Genomic DNA, 19,300 nt, shown 5'->3' on the forward strand with positions numbered 1-19,300 from the left:
CCCTTTTTTTTTTCTGCTTTTGTGGAATCTTTTGTCGATCAGCCATACTCAAGGGAGTGGATAGAGACATAAAATAAATATGTGGGTTTCTATCTAGTTGCAGTAATGATCAATGAAGTCTTCGCCAAGTGTGAGGAAGAGGCAAGATTGGACCTTTGGAAGGTAAAAGAAGAGAGGACTGCATCGTCCGTGAATCGCAAACCGACCTCGTCGATGGACCATGACGAATTCTACCATTAGGCCAATAATGCGGCGAAAAAGAACATCAAATGGAACGACCCGGGATCGAACCGGCAACCTTCAGATTTTATATGTCGTATTGAACCTCAGGTCTGACGCTCTCCCAAAAATTCCCTTTCCGTAAATGCTTCCTGTAGCCGAACCAGCCAATCAGCTTTCGATTCCACCTGGGGTGATTATGTTGTGATTGGCAGCCACCCTTACCCCTCGTTCTTCGCATCATGGATTGGGCTCCTCCTAGTTGGTGTTGTCTCAGTAGCTTGCTGGGCCGAGGTATTGGTTATCTTTTGATCTGGTGGAGAAATGGCACGTAGACTTACGATAGATGCTGCTCGCTTTGTGACTTTCAGGACTTGCCCAGCGCTGGCGTTATATATAATATTGAGAGTACTTCGCATGTGCACTCGCTAGTACCATTCTAAACCCAACCACAAATGCTGGAGCAACTTGAAGTATTTCAACATCCTCCGAATCGTACAAAATGGCCTCACAAAACTCCCTATCCGATTGGCAACATAAAGTCGCCCAAAAGCAACAAGAATGTCTGCAAAGGATCCCCGCTGAATGGAAGATCCCCGAAAGCTTTCTCTCTTCCCTACGGCTACCCCTAGCAGAGAACAAAAATGACCTGATTCAGGGTGATGCTGTCCGCAAATCTGGTATCCTAACCGAGCGAGAACTGCAAATTACAGAGCAATACACGGTGTCTGGCCTTCTGTCAGCATTGGCAGAGGGGACACTGACCTCGCTCGAAGTGACATTGGCATTTTGCAAGCGAGCTGCAGTGGCCCAGCAATTGGTATGAATGTTCCCGTCGCTATTTTGCAAATCCTCATGTGAAATAGGTAAACTGTCTCACAGAGACTATGTTCCCCGAAGCCCAAGAGCGGGCCAAGTATCTAGATGACCTCAAGGCGCAGGGGAAATCTGCAGGACCATTGCATGGCCTCCCGATCAGCATCAAAGACCTTTTCCAAGTCAAGGGAACGTATGCGTCTATTGGAATGGTTTCTTTTTTGGACGAGAGGTCGACCGACAACTCGCCTTTGGTCGATATTTTGCTAAGCCTAGGGGCTGTTATCTATGTCAAGACGAATATTCCTCAAACGATGATGGTACATATACCTCATCAATTTCAATGCATAATGGCTGACCTTCCATAGACCGCTGACTCGCACAATAATGTCTTTGGTCGTACCCTGAACCCCCACAACACTCTCTTAGGACCCGGTGGATCCAGCGGAGGTGAAGGCGCTCTTATCGCCATGAGAGGTTCGCCCCTAGGCGTCGGAACCGATATTGGAGGTAAGATACTTCCCCATTGGTGGAAAGTAACTAACAAAGCCAGGATCAATCCGTATTCCTGCTTTATGCTGCGGCACGTACGGCTTCCGGCCCAGTGCGTCTCGTATCCCAAACGGTGGCGGACGGAGCTCTAGCACTCCCGGGATGAAGTTCATCCTCTCCTGTGCAGGGCCGCTAGCCCTAGACATGGATGCAATTGAAGTCTTTCTCAAGACTGTCATCGATGCAGGACCCGCTCTGTACGATTCCTCGGTCATCGATGTCCCCTGGAGAAAGGCGACTGTCAGACATCCCCTGAGAATTGGCGTCGTTCCCCCGGACTCTATCTTCCCTTTGCACCCACCAGTGCGGAGAACCTTGGCGGAGGCAGCCAGTTTACTGAAAGCGCAAGGTCATCAAATCATAGAGCTGTCGGCCGAGGAATGTAAGGTAATGGAGATCAACGAAGTCGCATGGAATATCTTTACTCTCGACAGTGGAGCTATGGAGCACTTACAGGCGGCCGGTGAGCCACCTGTGCCTGCTCTCGTTCACATCAAGCGCCAGGTGGAGATACTCAAGCAGGCAGGGAAGACTTTTCTCCCTGATTTCAGTCATCTAGATCGGCTAGGGAAGCTCGCTGCTCTCAACGCCAAAAGAGCCGATCTCCGAGAGACCTGGAGGAAGATGTGGAACAGCCACGATCTGGATATTTGTCTCGCGCCACCGGCTCAAAACACGGCTGTTCCGCATGATATGTTTGGACTCGCACCCTACACGACTTTCCTAAACTGTCTTGATGTAAGCTACTCTTTCGGGACTTGGAAGCTTCATCTAACATCTTGTAGTATCCTTCGTGCATCATTCCTTTCGGACAGGTCAACGAGACGGATGCTCAAGAGGCGTTTGAGCTAGCGCCTGGTCAGACTGGGCCGACTTGTGAGAATTTCTTCTGATTCACGGGCCTGTTCGTATAACTGACAATCATTTAGACAACTTCGCGCAGCTGGAAGGCGCACCATGCTCTATTCAGGTCTTCGCTACAACGATGCGAGATGAAGAATGTTTGGAAATGGCAAAGACCATAGACAAGTGTCTGAAAAGCAAGGCATAATGGGGACGTAAAGTTATCCAGATGCAGACTGGCAGGCATTCTCCACCTACACCGCACTGAAATACAAGCATTATGCCTCCGGGCAACCTATTATTGATCGGGCCTAGGCGATCACTAGGGACCGACGTACTAAAGGTGCATGTGACCGATCATATTTGCATTCCAACTTCTCTACATCAAGCTGCATTTAAGTTAGAGTGTACTCAATTATTGAAACCCCTATCAAAGAAGCAATATGATCGACGTGGCATTGTCTTACCGCAGCTTCTGCAGCGTGATATCTCTTCACATGTTGTCCCATCAAATCAGGGAAGTTCCACAGAGCCATATGTTCAAATGTACATGATCGACGCCAATAGAAAGGTGAGCCCGTATGCAAGGGGTACCACAATCACCATCCCTTTCAACTATTCAGTGTCTTCAAAAGGGTCTTGACATCCAACCCCTCAACCTCAACTCCGACGATTTCAAACCCAAGGTCACACTATCCGCGCACAATATCCGCTATCCGCTATCCGTTATCCAGCCATCCAGATTCGCGCCTCCCTCCAAAATGGTTGCCCTCAACTCCACCGTCGAAACACCGGAATCCGCCCTATTTACAGGTACGCACTCCTCGCACCACTCCATCGCAACGACAATACTTACAGGATAGGCGCCATCCTCACCACCACAAAATCCAAATCCGGCACGTACCACGTCCGCCAGAATAAACAATCCTCCTCGCTGAACCTCTTCGGAGGACCACCGAAAAACGAGTGGGCCTCCTTCAACACCACCATCGGAACCATCAATGTATGTTCTGGCCCCCTTGACTATGGTCAAATTACTCAGCTAAGGAACATCAGGTCACCGGGACAATCAACCACCTCAGCTTCGACACGGTCATGGAAGTGAGTGTGGCGGGTCTCTGCGTCGGAGCGTTCACGGGGAATCCGCAGTTCTCGTTCAAGGTCGAGGTTGATCTGGAGTGTGCGAATGGAGAGCTCCAGCTCACGGCTGTGGGGGATGATATCTTTCTCAAGGTTGATATGGACTTGGTGCAGGTCGGGAAGGATAAGAAGGCAGAGCGGGTGAAACTATCCGAGTCGGTTTGTGTGAAGAGTCTGCCGCAGGAGTTGTGTGAGCCGTGGATGCCGATGCGGTAGGATATAGGCTGGGTTTGAATGAGAATGTCAGGAGGTATGAGAATGGAATACAGGATATAAAGTTCATATTTGTGGCCAATTTGTCGAAACGGATTTGATTTCTAATAATAGCTTAGATGTTAGATGGATGCATGCTATATGTCTAAATTGCTTTCATGGAAGACCCCTCGATGATACCTGACAAGTAAATGTGTCATATTTCTTCGCGGTAGCTTTATCAGAACGACTTATCTATGCTGCGGCAACTTCGGTCCAACTTTACGCGACTCAGCCATAAACGCCCTTGAAATCATCATTGCTGCACGATTTCTGATGGTCGACGATATTCGTGATCCCAGGCGCTACTATTCCGTAAATAATAATAAGAACCTGTCATGACTCCATCATAACAAACTCTCATCCAGCCCACATCCAGCAGAGTACAGCCTTCAAGTGGCTCCTCGTCGTCTTCAAACCTTTCATCCCCGTCCCACTGCGAATAAGGCTCCCAGCTCGCATCGATGATGTTGACAAATCCGTCTTTGTTGATCGTATGCTCGTCTGGTGGCGGCGCTTTCCGAATAATGGAATCCAAACTCTCGTCAGTGACCTGGATACAGTACCGGTAGCGCTGGGCGTTGCCCGGACCGGTGCCTTGCTCTTCCTGAGGCGCTGTAGCAGCCCATTTCTTGAAGTGCTCACGCACAAAGGAGGTGGTTGCGCCATCAAAGGTGGTTTGGTCGTCGAAGACGGTAAGGGCAAGACAGTCCATCATGTCTAGACCCTTGTAAAATTCCATAGTTTTCTCGGTGTGGATACGGAGGCGTCTCATAAACTCATTCCAATCAGAGTCGCTTTTGTACGTGCAGCGGTACATCACGTACCCCCATGTACGATGGCCGTCTTCGTCCAGGTCCAGTTTAACGCAGTCGGCGAAGTTGGAATTCCTGGTGAAGTGGGGAGTACGTGGAGATGGGTCATTTCGCTTCCGTATCAGTGCAGCCATTTTTAGCTTCTCCATGGTTGAGAGCCTCCTCATAACTTGTCTTGAAGCTGGTCTGAAGATGCTCTCCGCGCGACCGGGCAGGGTCCCGAGCGAAGAGCGTGGGAGCATGGGAGGATTCTTCAGGCGGATAGCTTTAGAGAAGCTGCTCCTAGCTGAAGTATAGTGAAACACCATCTCTGCGACATTTAAGCTTTGTTTTTGGGCAATTTGAGAAGCTGTATAGTCGATGAATCACATAATTGCTTGCTTTGATGTGTTGCCATTGTTGAAATAGTCCTAGTGCAGGGTGTCATAATTGCCCCAGTAGGATTAGTGGACCTTGGTAGAGACGTTGCCAGTTGACAATTGGATGTGTACCTGGTGCAGAGTAGATAAAATGTAGCTCCATGGCTTCTTGTATGAGGATGAATCCCAATGTGAAAGAATATCGACTGTTAATCTCTCTGATGCATTATTGCTTTAGTAAGATAATGAGTGTAGAAGCTGGTATTGTTAATCTGCTCTGTACAAGGTATTTACGTAAGATATGTCAGATTCCCTGCCCCATGAACTTAATCCATCTTAACTTCCATTGTCAGGAGATCTGCCAATATTTTGTGGGGCGGTGTCTCAATGTGCCCATGCGCTAGTCCGTATAGGGTATAGACAATATATAGTGTCATCCCGGTTTTTGGTGACGTCACTGATGCCAGTGGCGACTCAAAGCATATTTTGAATTATCACCCCTTATCGTTTTCGATCATGGACTCCACCCAGGCTCAACAATGAAATGAATCCAAAAGAGATCCAAAAGCCGTCTACAGAAGTAAGTTTGACCAGTCCCACATCTGCACACTTTAATTCACTCCTTTATCCACTTTAGCCGCTCTCAGAGCGCGAAAAGCATCTTCTCAGCATTTATGGGAAGTTGCCTCACCGAGGGCTACTATGCCCAGGGTCTAAGGTACTTGTTCCTTCATGGATAATGACCATATAAAGAAAATGTCTAACAGTCAAAGCATCGGACCTACTTCGACTCTGGTGACTATGCTCTTGCTGCAGCTCATAAAGTGACGGATGAAGGAAGTATTGAAACTGGAACAGCCCATCCGTTGCGAGAGAGCATTCCACATCCCTACGCTGCCGTCCCTAGCTCTGGTAATGTTGCTGAAGATGCCAACAAGGACTTACATTGTAGGAGGAGTTCAAGCCCTGAATAGGAGAATGATGATCTCTGTGTTTGAATGGCTAATTTGACTCATGCGTGCGCGGAGAATGGTCTTGTTGGAAGCTGCCTACTAAAGTTGGAGATAGGAGTCAATAAGCCACAGATGGTCATGTGCAGAACCATCGCCTTATGGCTATATCCCAGCTCAAACTTACAAGCAGACCCTCAGTCCTGCCCTTTAATGGGTATGAGACAAGGACGGTCTGTAGCATGTTCCGCAGTTAAAATTATCATGTCCTAGCTCAAAAGTTGATTAAAGCAGGAGTGATTTATGCATGGTTCTAGTTGATGGAACCATTCTCGATATTCATCTCCTTCAAGTGACTTATTATAAAGCCGGAATTCCACACTAGGGGAAGCCCCTAAGCCTAGGGCTGTTCGCCACTGCCCTTGATGGCGCTCGCTGAGCCAGTAGTGTTCTGAGCTCTACAGAAACATGGCACATGTGAGCTTGACGCAAGGATACCGCAACCGTCGTTCAGGTGAGGACTGTGGAAGTTTGGACCGCGGAGCCATCAACGGAGCGACAAATACACAAAACAGAAGAATATGCGCAGGTCAATTGGCAGCTTGTGTGAAATCTCAATAGTTCGGCAGGCAAAATGACTTCACTCCTATCGACTATTCTAGGCCAGAACCCATCTGATACTCTACACTTTTAATCTGAATAGAGGGGTATGTGAAATTTCTGTAACTATTTTTTGGTAGTCCCGTCATGCATCATAGCGCGTCATCAGACTCAACATCATAGTCTGGCCTCCGGTGCTTTAAATATCCTTACACTGCTATTGGAGCCTGCACCTAGTAATATTTAGTTCTAGCACTCCCACAATTATACCTGTTAACCCATTGATAGACTATCAACTGCCTTTTCAGCATGCCTGTTGACGATTACGGTATTTGGAAGGCACATCCTGTGCACTACGTCGTTGACCATCACGAAGACGACCCACGGTCCGCGCATCTCTCATTGTATTATGACGACAGTGGGCAACATCGCAAAGAGGGCTCCGTACGCGATCTTCACCGGACAGGGAAGGAAATTCCTGGGCTCTTCCGAGCTGCAATCAATATCAAATCTGGAGACAAGAAAGACTCTCGCCTCGTCTATTGGGTAGACCACGATTTCAACCAGCATCCCATAATCGACAGGCTCAGTGTTTTAGAGCGGGGGTTCCATCTACTCCAGGATACGAAACCAAGCCCTGAAGGTCCGAGGATTGATTTTATCCGGAGTAACTTGTTCAACGTCAACAGCGGCCGGGTTCTGCCACATGACGTTGAGGGCCCTGATAACGATATTATTGACGTGCTGGAACCTGAGATCAGTCAGGCCATTGAACACCAAGCTGAAGTATATGTGTTTGGTTCGCGATTTAACACAAGAGATGGAATCCACGATGTCCATATGAACCAGGGCAACAAAGGACGCTGGAAGGAGGATGATGGCACCTTTCAAGACGGAGCTCTCTTAATCCATTTCACTAATCCTGACCGATGGGTTGGCGTTTTCCTCGGCTTTGCTTCCCAGGCAGCCCACACCGATGATCGGACTGGACATGCCATATCATCGGAGACTTGGAGTGACTACCTAAGCGACCGAAGAGGGCATCCTGATCTTATTGAGAGCTCAGTGGCCATCAAAGAGGCAAACATCAAAGCTCCCGGGCCTGGTGGCTCAAAGGAAAGACGAGAATCCGTTACTCTCACCAATCTCACGAACAAACCTCTCTCCCTCTCGACGTGGCAGATTCATAACTCAGCTGGTCAAATCCAGGTTTTACCCGCTAATGCAGCATTGGACGCAAGGGCAACGAAAGTTTTCGAGATTCCCCATTGTCATGTTTCCAATCATGGGGACACCATCACTCTTGTCAATGAATACGGACTCAAAGTGGACGGTGTAAGGTACAGCGCCGGACAAGCAAAACCCGACGGCCAGCCCATTGTTTTTGCTCATTGAGACTCGGCAAGGAACAATTGATGCCTGAGTCTTTATTGGTGGCCGTGGAATGGGGACAAGGGCGAAAGATGCACAAAAGTCATTTGAGGTTCATTATATGGTCTGTAGTTAATCCAACATTTGACTGACCTGTACGCACTAATGCCGATCAACAGGTTGTCCTTGTCTGATCCAATCTAATATACTTTACATAAACTTGTTCAACGACTGACTACACAGCCAGCATCTAGTCATTTATCCATCTGTCATTCTTATACTTGCGATGAGTGATCATGATTGTGGCCAATGTGGTAACCTTGAAGGGCCCCTCTCGACGCCCATTCTTGAAATTCCCCTCGAACCTACAGTGTACTCTGTGGTGGTGAGCGTTCCAAAGCCATGTCGCAGCGAGCCCTGATTGGCTCCAATTTCTTAAAGGGGGCATTAGCCTGCTAACTCCATTCGTATAAATACATAAAATAGTTACAGGATGGCTCAGAGTCTCATCTACAATATAGACATCTGAATAGGAATTAAAATAACCATAGTATAATACTATGATAATAGTTCAGCTCCCTAATCTATACTATAGATATCAGATAGTCCTTACACTCCGTCTGTAAGGAATGTATCCTCTGCGCTACTATACGGGTCCGGATTTGGGCATCTCGCGGTGATATTACCTCAAGGACTACCGTATATCCATATTTCCTGCTTCTGTCCTGAACGTTTTTATATTGCTTACACTTGCGAATACTACGAAATGAGTCAATGCACTTGGCATTGTACTGTTGATTTGTCAAATACGAGATGCCCCCGCAGTGATTTGAAAGCAAATCTTGGCTGCCAAGCGTACAGATATCAAGGTGGAACGACATGGAAGGGAGAGGGGGTGTATAAATTACATAGGAATTCGCTGAATGCATGCATCAATTAGCACTCCGATCGACCTTTCTCCTCAAATCCTAAGCACAATGTCATCCGTTAGCATTTTCGGTCTGGGGGCCATGGGCACAGCTTTGGCCTCTCGGTTCCTCGAAGAGAAGTACAAAGTCGCCGTATGGAATCGATCTTCAGAAAAGGCAAGCCCTTTACTCGACAGGGGCGCCACACTTTCCCATACAGTAGTGGATGCCATCAACGCAAGTAATCTGATCGTTGTCTGCCTCCTCGATAACGCCGCAGTCAAAGCAACCTTCGACAGCGCTCTTGACCACCTCCACGGCAAGACAATCATCAATCTCACAAACGGAACACCCGACCAAGCTCGGAAACTATCAGACCTGCTCGGCAGTCACGGTGCTCGATACGTCCACGGCGGGATCATGGCCACCCCTTCCATGATCGGTTCGCTTCATGCTCTCATCCTGTACAGCGGGTCACCCGATGCGTTTAAGGCCGCCGAGGCCGATCTCTCCGTGCTGGCCAAGTGCGTATTCCTCGGTGAGGATACGGGTTCCGCGTCGCTGCATGACCTTGCCCTTCTCAGCGGCATGTACGGTCTCTTCTCAGGCTTCCTGCATGCAACCGCTCTCGTGAGATCGAGCACACCCGCCGTCAAGTTCGTGGACCTCCTGGTTCCCTGGCTGGGGGCAATGACCGAATACACTAAAGGGATGGCAAAGCAGATTGATGAGGGGAAGTATGCGAGCGAAGGATCGAATCTCGCTATGCAATTGGTTGCTATTGACAATATTATCGACGCCAGTGCGGCCGAGCAAGTCTCTGCTGATTTTATTCGTCCGATGAAGGGATTTATGGAGAAGGCCGTAGCGGCTGGTCATGGTGGTGATGATATTTCTTCTTTAATTGATTTTGTGAAGTCAACATGACTTGCGCCTGTATGTTAGATTCTTGAGCTTAGAGACAATGGGCTATATGCTATGTCATTGCGGCCTTTAGATCTCTGATTTGTGGTAGTTATAAGAGCATTTAGCTGGCAGGATCGCGGTAACAAAATTCGACTTGTATTTAGATTTTAATAACAAAGAACATTGATTAGAACCAAAGAAACACTAGAGTTTCAAAAGGAAAAACAAACTATAACTTTCTCAACTTTTTCCTGCCATCAGACACACGTACTAGTCCAGACAGAAGCCATGCAAACCACAAACCTAACACTTGGTGGTGTTCTCTTCAACATTATAGTTGATCATCTTCACCATAATCTTCCCCTTCTCACTATCAATCAAGAACGAATCTATACCATCTCTCACATTGATGTTATAGGCATCATGGTAACTCCAACGCTCTGTGACCCATCCCCCATCTTCCTCTACCACGGTGCCCTTGATGGTATAAGCAGTGGTAGGCAACTTACTATTAAGCAGCCTAGCCGACTCCTTGATGCCCTCATGTCCAGTGAAGAATTGGTTGAAAGTGCCCATCAGCGACAGATGCAGGGAGCGGGAGTAGTTCCGCTTGATGTCCAGCGGAACATCCCCGATATAACGCAGCAGGATATGCTCCCAGTAGATGTCTGAGACAGAGCGATCCTCCTCACGAGGGAGGTCACCGGAAATGAGATACTCCAGGACTTCCTCGTTAGGCTTGCTCTTCGGATCCTTAACATTGTCCGAGATCTCTTTGAACTGCTCCCGGAGCCATCTCTCGCCTTGAGGCAGACGCGGGTCCGTCACGGTGAGATCGGGGTACTTCTCAATCAGCATCTCCGCAATGTCGTAGTGATCGTTGTCAAGGAGAAGCTTGAAGATGGTGCAGCCTTCCTTATCACGGGCTGTGGGGTCCGCCCCCTGCTCAAGGAGCTGAAACATGGTGGCTTCCTGGCCGGCTATGGCTGCCGCTAGGAGTGGGGTGACGCCGTCGTAATATTCATTGACGCCGGCACCGAGATAGATCAGAAACCTGATGATGTCGACGTTACCGTTGCGGGCTGCATTCACGAGAAGGCCGCAGGAACTGGTGGTGGTCTCCTTGGTGCTGTTCTTAAGCGAGTTGATAGAGTTTGGGGAGGGAATTTGGCGGCTGATAAGGGCAGGCATTTTGCATGTAAGTGTCGGTAATGAAAGGTTTGGAATAGCTGATATAGTGATTGGTAGCTGCGTCTTTGATGGCCGGTTTTAGCAGTCTCATTTCGACGAGTTTTGCCTCATACTTATAGCTTTGCTTCTTCCTACTTGGACAGAAATGCCTCAGGTCTTGGAAGATCTCGAATGCATCGTTGATGCAATGGATTTTCAGTCCCGGTCAGTCCATTCGTTCTAGACAACGACGAAGGAGACTCAAATTTCCATGATCACACTCTATGAAGTCAGCAGGAGGATGAGTTTACGGGCTTCCAGTGGCAATTATGGAAGACCTTGACGCTTTCAGAAGAGCGCTGTTGCATACTTACAGTCAATTACCCCCTGAATGATACATATGAGCTGCAGTACCAATTGAGAGTGACTTTAGGGTTGCACTTGGGGTGTAGAATATCATGTCTGGCTAAGTTTCAGACTAGGTCCACTGATTATGAGATAATTCCAGACACTCCTGTTGAAAACGGAAGTAGTATTGAGGATCAACGGTCGAGGCCTCACGAGAATATCCATTTCAGAGGCCTCTGATCGTCGATCTCGTCGTCCAGCGCAGCTTTCCACGCATTTCTCCTCGTTTGAACGTTGCATGACCCCGATGGGGCACCATAGATCAGGGCTACATCACGACTTTACTCCACGGTATGTCTTGATGGGGACACTGTCAGTCTTTCTCTGTCCTGCTTCCGGTCAGTGAAGCTGCCTTCGGATAATGGTCTACCCAATTGAATGTAAGTTAATGAGATCTTCGCGTAATTGACCCTTCTGGCAAGGCTTTGGTGCCGCGCTTGCTTCGTCTCAAGCGTTGACTACACCACACTGGGGCTTTTCTGATGATAGACAGCCGGCCTGAAACCAGCTGTATCATTTAGGGTCAATCCTCTCTATTGACAAAGGATCAGAGTCAATGACTCACTGTTCAACGCACAAGCATAGGTCTCTATCCAGTCCGTAGAATCTTCAACATGTAACGGACAAGGCAGACCTCTTCGTAGGCTGGTAAGTTCGGTATTCCTATGAGCGTTTACACAATGGATTCCGTCATTGGTAATAGAATGGCAAAATACATAGTTCTTAAAGCTGACCGTCCTATGCACGATCCATTCAGGTGATGCTACTCGCAATACCGCTTTTCTAGTCGAGTATCTGGTAACTAGACACGTTGTCCATGTTTTATAGTTCCGAAACATTTTCGGGCTTGTGTTGGACCAGTTTTCAGTTAAATCAAGAGGCGGAAGGAAGTGCCGACGCTGTGGGATAATCTCTACAGTGAATGGAAACCAAGGGGAAAAAAAGAAATAGGGAGTTCGGAAGTGCTGATGAAAATACAAAAAACAAAAAGTAATGCATCATCCGTGAATCGAACACGGGCCTCGTCGATGGCAACGACGAATTCTACCACTAGACCAATGATGCTACCAATTGAGCTATTTGATTGGCTGTTGCAACTCCTGTACTTAATAAAATTACAAGAGCATTGTCGTAGCGATTTTCCGGATGTCCTAATGGACATTGAAGATGTTGCATCAATTTGAATATATTGAGATCGATAAACAGAGGATCTACTACTAATCGACTGTTATCCTGCTGCAGGCCTCCCGACTATCTGCATATTATCGTAGGGAAGTATGTACCTGTAGGGGGTTTTGCATGGTTGTATATATATAGTTCAGGAGATCGGCGTAACTCTGCACTGTCGGGGAGTTGATCTCACCTTTCCAGAAGGAGAATTTAAATGCAAAAAGTCGGGTTGAACCTCGATTTAGATAGGAGTGCATGGCTTGGATTAGGATTAGGGTTTACCATTTGTAGGTTTGCTGCCTTGCTTACTGCTGCTAATATTTCTGCTGCCTACGTCTATCACGAGGCCTGAGTTCACGGTAACGGGTGAGATAACCCTTGTCCTGACACCGTCGACGTGGGGTTATATCATTGGGTGCTACTTGGAAATGAGGCATTAATTTTATGAGGTAATTGGCTTGAATTGCCTTGGTGGGATGGGCGTGTTCCCCTCTTAAGCGAATATTCACCTCACCTATGGCATATCGCATTGTAATATAAGGACGAATTGTTCTCGACTTAGTTTCACATCTTCCCTAGATGCCAGATTCACCTATCTTTGATCTTCAGCATGTCTGAGGCAGAAAGTATGATTGAGCCTAATGTCCTGGATGAATCTTTTATTACATCTGGGCTCTCTAGCCTCAGCATCGGAACATCTGAGGGCCCACCAAAATCATCACCACAGACGCGGAAGGCAAGGCTGGTTCTGCTACAGCCTCTAGCCAACGCTAAGATGCTTCAAGCCTGCCGTAATCCGCAATCACGCAGGATTTTCAAAAATAATTGCCTTTTTACTTCCGGTAATGAGCTCCTCGATATCCAACCACTTAGTAGGGCGTGGAGACAGGCACTAATGAATGTCCCGCCCTTTTCACATTTGATATTCGACCTTACTCTACCTAAGGAGACTGAAAATTGCAAGGACACATTCCAGAAACTACACTGGGATACTTTTATGCCAGAAGAGAATGGTCTCGGTATCCCTTTGAGGGACGTTACGACTTTGGTCAGGACTATCGCCACCGAAATGAAAATGCGAGCAAAGGGTGATGCGTGGTTCAACGTTGTCTATGATGAGGTTGAAGGGTCAAGAGGAATAGCGCCGAGGGCAATGACGATTCTGAAGAAACAGCTTCTTGCACTGAGTCAACAGGTCCCAGAGGTGAAAGATGGAGAAAAGGGCGAGTTGGATGTAACAGCGGATGACGGTAACACAACCCAGGCACCTGAACAGTTTAGTTCCTGTCCAAAGACCGTTCAGCCCAATAAATTGGTGTTTTTTGACAAATCTGGCGAGCGCCATGAGATATATCTTCCCAAGGGTACTATTCAAAAAGCTATCGACCTTTCGCAAGAGGAAAACTGGGATGAGCTTCTCAAATTCCCTCTTTACAGTGAGTCAAACCTCAAAAACTTGTTGATCGCCAGCTAATAACTATTCTATAGAGGATCAAGGATATAAAGACTGCGATTGATTGCGACCGCACAAGTACCTGGAGACACCTGAATGATCATTCAACGGTAAAAGCCTTGTAAGCATCAGACAAGAAAATGGTCGAAATTATGGAACATCACTGTCTTTGACAATGCCAACTGTATGAACACGTCTCTTAATACACTGCAATCCATCTTCCTATCTTGTCAAAACCGCTCAAAAGAATGATAGCTTTGGGTCTATTGACATCAAACGGCGTAGCAAGCTATACAGGGCTATACCTCCATTCCTCTCGTTTGATTGGCTCTGGCAAGTGATCAGACAGTTGTAGCCCTAAGTACAAGTCCTTTTGGTTATACCCCGCGACAGCAACCGGTAGGACATATCAAACCGTCATTGATCCGAAGCTGAGTTAGATTGAAATCGACCTGAATTATCCGTCCGAAAATTCGGCATCGGACGTGAAATTTCGTCCGAACTGCTACAGACCATTATCCTATTGCGGGAGATCGGGTATCCGGGAACTCGGGGAATCACCAATACCCGTCTGGCCCTATACGAGATCAACAGCGTCAAAATATTTACGCTCTCTCTTCTACCTATGGATTAATTATCTGTGAGTCTTTGGCTGCTTGGCAGCCTTGGTTATCATCTGACCTCGTATTTGACCGGCAATCTGGTTATAGTGGCGGGATGACGTGTTCCATTAAGACTATATAAAGCGTCATATTCCTCTTGCCAGACCACAATTGACAATTGACAGTGGCACCTCGAGAATAGCACCAAAAGGACAAATCTGGCTTTTAGCAAAATGGGCCTTCCAAAAACAATGCGCGCCCTCCTCCAGCCCTCCTTCGAGGAACCCCGTCTGGTCCTCACCCAAGACTACCCGGTGCCAACCGCCACAGAAGGAACAGACGAACACCTCATCCGCGTGCGCTGCATTAGCCCGTGCGCCAACGAACTGAACTGGGCCAAATTTGACCCTCGTCTCCAAGAACGTGAGCAAATCCCCTGCTACGATGTCGCGGGAACGGTAATCACCGCACCGCCATCCTCCGACTTCCCACCGGGTGCAGAAGTCTACGCACGCTCGAACTATCTCCGCCCTGGCTGCGCACGCGACTACGCCGTTGTGTCTGGTGCGGATCTCGCGCGAAGTCCGCAGAACCTGAGCTGGGCGGAGAGCAGCGCCATTCCGCTGAGTGCGCAGACGGCGCTGCAGGCGCTATTCGTGCAGTCTGGGATTGGGGAGCTGGGAGATGCGGCGTGGAAGGGGAAAAGGGTGCTTGTTACGGCTGCTTCTGGGGGTGTGGGGATCTGGGTAGTGCAGTTGGCGCGGCTGGCTGGTGCGACGGTGATTGGGACGTGTGGGCCGCGGAATGTCGAGTTTGTGAAGTCCTTGGGAGCAAACGAGGTGATCAACTACCGGCAGCGAGATCTGAAGGAGTGGGGACAGAGGACGGAGAATCAGGTTGATCTGGTGGTTGATTGCATTGGCAAGAAGTCGTTGGAAGATGCGTGGTGGTGTGTCAAAGATGGTGGCATTCTGATCAGTATCTTCCAGCCTCCTGAGCAAGTGCAGCCTGAGGAGTGTAAGAGGAAGAATGTCCGGAATTTGTTCTTCATTGTGTCTGCGAATCGAGCAGATCTGGAAGAGGTCACGAAGCTAGTGGAGGAGGGTAAGTGTCGGGGTGTCGTGGACAGTGTATGGCCGCTGGAGCAGTTCGAGGAGGCCTTTAAGCGACTTGATGATGGTCATGCTAGGGGAAAGATTATCTTGGATCTGTCCCTGAACCAGTAACTGAACTACACTTAGCTATCGGGTTTCCGTCAAGAGGACGCTTTCTTAAAGATGTCCACTACGACCAACCTTTCTGCTGATCAATATGCTGAAAAGGCTTGTCTTCATTTATTGGCCAACGTGTTGATGTATCAAAAGTCTCGTTGGTGTCGTCAAAACAAATATGTCTTAAAAATATATTGAACGATGCCATGATAATATCAGATGCATTTTGAGAGCAGAGAATTGAAATATGAAGAGACTGAACACAAGGCTTCGCTACAAGATTTTTACTACCTCTTGTCAACCTACACTATCCAATCTCACATACCAAACTGGTGAGGCAACCAGAGTGGACACCATAAAGCAGACAGAGGTTTGCTTCTCATGCATGAAACTACCCACCAGGTCAATCGAGTTGAACCAGACGGCACTCAATGCAAGCAGCATGTCCGTGACAAGCTTCACCCATTTTGGCAGTGGGTAGTATGCGTAGACGGCCGACAAACATGCGCAAGCCATGGTCACGGCCACAGAGCAGTACAACAGCACAGGCAACAAGCAGATGCACAAGGAGATACGTTCGCGTGGCGCAGACCATCCGCGCTCCACGGTCACTGCCGTAGGGACTCGTCCACTTCCGCAGCTTCAAGAACGGCGTGAGGTTATGGGCGACGGCGGTGAATATCCGCCCCCATGAGAGTGTCGCCTCCGTAACCTGCAGTTTCTGTTGCTGCTCCTTAATATACGTACACCGTGACGCGCGCACATCCATCCTCATCTCCATGTTCCGCACGATTTCCTCCGTGGTCGCCGGCGGCGACCGCTCCAGCATTTCCAGCGCGAAAGCAAGGTCCGCCTCCTGCAAGGGAAATAGATTCTCGTTCGTTTCTTTGACCTTTGCGCCGCAGAGGCTCTCGCTCCGAGGACATTTAATCCAATGTACCATGCTCTCCTGGGAGGGTCGGCGTTTCAGCTGACATCCCACCACGAGAACTTGCCAGTCCCGGCCGGCGGCGAACGTCTCTATTTGCATAGGTACCCGGCGAACTAAGCCCTCTAAATCCTCGGGGGTGCGCCGGCACACCACGGCGATATCTGTGCGGACGTTGTTGGTGACCCAACGCGCGTGTCGAAACCAGTTGCCGCGGGCGAGCGCGGTTTGGTCATAGACCAGATTCGAAGGGCCATACAGACACTCGAGAAGAGAGCCGTTCCTACACTGGCGACCTTGCCGACATGCGCCGCTATGATATGGCGCCCCAGAAGGCAATGATCTGGGAGGAGCAGGCAGCGGTGGAGGAGACGACATATGTGGTACTCATTGTCTTCGCATGGACCAGGGTACGAGCTGGGTTGGATGGTTGAAACTTGCTCACTGTTGCTGCTCAGCACGCCACTCAGTCGTCACCAGGAAAGTCAATGAGTCAACACAGACACAGTTCGTTGATACTTCTCGCAGGACTTGGAGATTCGGCTCATTTATCCTCTCTATGTATATCTCGTACCAACCTACTGATGGGAGTTTTGATTCTGGGAATTGGGGAAAGGAGCTTTGGAGGGAACTTGAAAATTTAAATGCAACCGACTTCAGGCATGAATGTTTGTATCCATTCTAGCATATTCAAATGGATGATCATTAAGAATGATAACGGAAGCCTGTGTAAAGATATCACTAGCCTATATCCGTGTGGACTCGAATGGCATGGGACATGTCTGTTCGTAGTACTTGGCTGCGTTGACTCCTGGTGCAGAAGACGGATGAGGATTGCCGTTAGTTGTAAAAGTGTCGCCAATTCCAACTCCGTTGGCTAAAACGGATCCTGATTTGATTTGACGTATCATGAACAGGTCCTCCCCGTGTTGTTCATTGTGGCAATGCTCTGACTTACACCTGAAGACCGCATAGGGACAAGATAATCCTATCTACGGCTTCTTCCGGATTAACATTACCACAGTAGACTAGATACCCGCTTCCAAGCTGGGCTCCGGCCACTGCGGCCAGTATTCCGTCCTCGCTTTCCTCTTCGTAGATTCCCTGACTTGAGCTAAGCGACTTAGTCTCATGATATGTAACTGGAACCAAGATCCTCTCATGGAGCCGAGCCCCTTTGACATGGAGGACCTTCGTGTAGGGTTGCGCAGGTAACGAAGACGATTTCACACCCTGATGGCAAGACGCAGGATGGATTGACCTCGAAGTTTTGCGGGTATAATCGCTGTGTTTCCAAGGCAACCCAAAGCCAAAAGCAAAGAAGGCGTCGAAGACGTCCATTGTTACGAAGCTGGGGAAATGAAGGCCGATAATCGCAAGGCCACCATAACGGATATATGTTTGTACTTTTCGGAGTACTTCATGGTGCCGCCAGTCAGTCAAGCCTTGGTCTGTGACGATAATGGCCTTGGGATTGTTGTCATCCAGATAGCGAAGTGCCGCGTTCGCGGTCTTTACACGCTTCACCAGGGCGGACTTGACTAAGCTGTTGAACAGTGAAGAGTAGGTATCGTCAAGAAAGTCGAGGTAATCGAGGGAAAGAAGGAGGATCTCTGGGCGGTATTCGGTGGACATTGTTATCAAACTTGCTGGATGCCTTCCAAAAAATGAGCATGGGCGAATTGTGCGTGATAGGAAGAAGACGACATTATATCGACCAAAACTATCTATCTGGCAAAAGATCAGAAGATACTTACATATATGTCTTGAGACCAAGCAGACTGGTCTATACTTAGTTCCCTGAGGGAGGTTTTAGATAGGTGTTTGGCGTCTGCTTGGGGGTATTATTGCGCGAAACGCGACCCCATAACACAAGGGAATACGCTTGGGTACTACTCAATAATCACGGATTTATCAGTAGTTAACCTATTCACAACACGAAGTTCTCTTTCGAGTTTAGCCTGGACGCCTCTCCCGTCAGACCTTAATTCTCTATGACCCGCCACCTTCATAAGGCCCTAAAGCTCCTACTCCCCAAACCACTGCCTTAGCAGCATCTAGATATAGCCTCCTAGCTACGGATCACGATGATTGGAGGATCCCACTGAAGATTGAAACTCCCTAGATAAGAGAAAAGAAGCTCATTTGGCTTCTTGCCGCTATTCCCGTTCTTTTCTTGATCAGCTCAACATACTGGCAATTCTATACTTATTTAGACTACGGAACTGTGGACCTGTAAGAAGCTGAAGCTCCCATTCTGCACGGAGAAGCTTTGAACACTCTTTTGAGCATATGCCTCCTTCTTCCTGTCGATGAGTGTGGTGCCATGCCACGCGCCCCCCCAATAATACGAAGGGTTCGCTTGCTCCTGGATAACAACCGTGGTGGAGTTTCTTTGCTCAAAGCACCACTGCACTGGCGTGTAGGCCCACTTCCCCTTACCGTAGAATTCATACCAGGGCTACAATTCGAATCATTTTAGAGGGAGCTCAACTTCAGGAAGGTCTGTGTCGCCTGGTTGGGCATTGTTAGGGTCTGAATGAGTGCGCTGATGATCAGTTGGTTGCAGAACGATGAGCTGCGAATGAGTGGGTTGGGAATTAAGGGGGAGCAGCACTCTCGAGAGG

The 19,300-nt window shown here is 48.4% G+C and overlaps 10 protein-coding genes and 1 non-coding gene across 11 annotated transcripts; 6 read left to right on the top strand and 5 right to left on the bottom strand.

The window, feature by feature from the left end:
• Positions 1 to 721: 721 nt before the first annotated feature.
• On the top strand, positions 722 to 2,638 carry Asppvi_003958 (putative general amidase; the record flags this gene model as incomplete). Its single annotated transcript, XM_043299915.1, has 6 exons — positions 722 to 1,039; positions 1,086 to 1,355; positions 1,404 to 1,545; positions 1,589 to 2,325; positions 2,373 to 2,463; positions 2,517 to 2,638. The coding sequence occupies 6 exons, from the start codon at positions 722 to 724 to the stop codon at positions 2,636 to 2,638; spliced, it is 1,680 nt and encodes a 559-aa protein (XP_043155850.1).
• Positions 2,639 to 3,191: 553 nt separating this feature from the next.
• On the top strand, positions 3,192 to 3,786 carry Asppvi_003959 (uncharacterized protein; the record flags this gene model as incomplete). The annotated part of the gene is made up of 3 exons (XM_043299916.1): positions 3,192 to 3,243; positions 3,294 to 3,433; positions 3,487 to 3,786. The coding sequence occupies 3 exons, from the start codon at positions 3,192 to 3,194 to the stop codon at positions 3,784 to 3,786; spliced, it is 492 nt and encodes a 163-aa protein (XP_043155851.1).
• Positions 3,787 to 4,078: 292 nt separating this feature from the next.
• Positions 4,079 to 4,945, bottom strand: Asppvi_003960 (uncharacterized protein; the record flags this gene model as incomplete). The annotated part of the gene is made up of 1 exon (XM_043299917.1): positions 4,079 to 4,945. The coding sequence occupies one exon, from the start codon at positions 4,943 to 4,945 to the stop codon at positions 4,079 to 4,081; it is 867 nt and encodes a 288-aa protein (XP_043155852.1).
• Positions 4,946 to 6,855: 1,910 nt separating this feature from the next.
• On the top strand, positions 6,856 to 7,941 carry Asppvi_003961 (uncharacterized protein; the record flags this gene model as incomplete). The annotated part of the gene is made up of 1 exon (XM_043299918.1): positions 6,856 to 7,941. One exon carries the CDS (start codon positions 6,856 to 6,858, stop codon positions 7,939 to 7,941), a length of 1,086 nt encoding a protein of 361 aa, XP_043155853.1.
• Positions 7,942 to 8,894: 953 nt separating this feature from the next.
• Asppvi_003962 (NAD(P)-dependent oxidoreductase) lies at positions 8,895 to 9,752 on the top strand (the record flags this gene model as incomplete). The annotated part of the gene is made up of 1 exon (XM_043299919.1): positions 8,895 to 9,752. One exon carries the CDS (start codon positions 8,895 to 8,897, stop codon positions 9,750 to 9,752), a length of 858 nt encoding a protein of 285 aa, XP_043155854.1.
• A 282-nt stretch (positions 9,753 to 10,034) lies between these two features.
• On the bottom strand, positions 10,035 to 10,922 carry Asppvi_003963 (uncharacterized protein; the record flags this gene model as incomplete). Its single annotated transcript, XM_043299920.1, has 1 exon — positions 10,035 to 10,922. One exon carries the CDS (start codon positions 10,920 to 10,922, stop codon positions 10,035 to 10,037), a length of 888 nt encoding a protein of 295 aa, XP_043155855.1.
• A 1,381-nt stretch (positions 10,923 to 12,303) lies between these two features.
• Asppvi_003964 lies at positions 12,304 to 12,374 on the bottom strand. Its single transcript has one exon. It is a non-coding gene; the product is annotated as a tRNA-Gly (tRNA).
• Positions 12,375 to 13,089: 715 nt separating this feature from the next.
• Asppvi_003965 (uncharacterized protein) lies at positions 13,090 to 13,996 on the top strand (the record flags this gene model as incomplete). Its single annotated transcript, XM_043299921.1, has 2 exons — positions 13,090 to 13,915; positions 13,968 to 13,996. The coding sequence occupies 2 exons, from the start codon at positions 13,090 to 13,092 to the stop codon at positions 13,994 to 13,996; spliced, it is 855 nt and encodes a 284-aa protein (XP_043155856.1).
• A 771-nt stretch (positions 13,997 to 14,767) lies between these two features.
• Asppvi_003966 (NADP-dependent oxidoreductase) lies at positions 14,768 to 15,760 on the top strand (the record flags this gene model as incomplete). Its single annotated transcript, XM_043299922.1, has 1 exon — positions 14,768 to 15,760. One exon carries the CDS (start codon positions 14,768 to 14,770, stop codon positions 15,758 to 15,760), a length of 993 nt encoding a protein of 330 aa, XP_043155857.1.
• A 388-nt stretch (positions 15,761 to 16,148) lies between these two features.
• On the bottom strand, positions 16,149 to 17,051 carry Asppvi_003967 (uncharacterized protein; the record flags this gene model as incomplete). Its single annotated transcript, XM_043299923.1, has 1 exon — positions 16,149 to 17,051. One exon carries the CDS (start codon positions 17,049 to 17,051, stop codon positions 16,149 to 16,151), a length of 903 nt encoding a protein of 300 aa, XP_043155858.1.
• Positions 17,052 to 17,419: 368 nt separating this feature from the next.
• Asppvi_003968 (uncharacterized protein) lies at positions 17,420 to 18,308 on the bottom strand (the record flags this gene model as incomplete). Its single annotated transcript, XM_043299924.1, has 2 exons — positions 17,420 to 17,633; positions 17,710 to 18,308. The coding sequence occupies 2 exons, from the start codon at positions 18,306 to 18,308 to the stop codon at positions 17,420 to 17,422; spliced, it is 813 nt and encodes a 270-aa protein (XP_043155859.1).
• Positions 18,309 to 19,300: the final 992 nt, after the last annotated feature.

Source organism: Aspergillus pseudoviridinutans (genome assembly GCF_018340605.1).
Source record: "Aspergillus pseudoviridinutans IFM 55266 DNA, scaffold_3, whole genome shotgun sequence".
In the NCBI taxonomy this organism is placed as follows: Eukaryota; Fungi; Ascomycota; class Eurotiomycetes; order Eurotiales; family Aspergillaceae; genus Aspergillus; species Aspergillus pseudoviridinutans.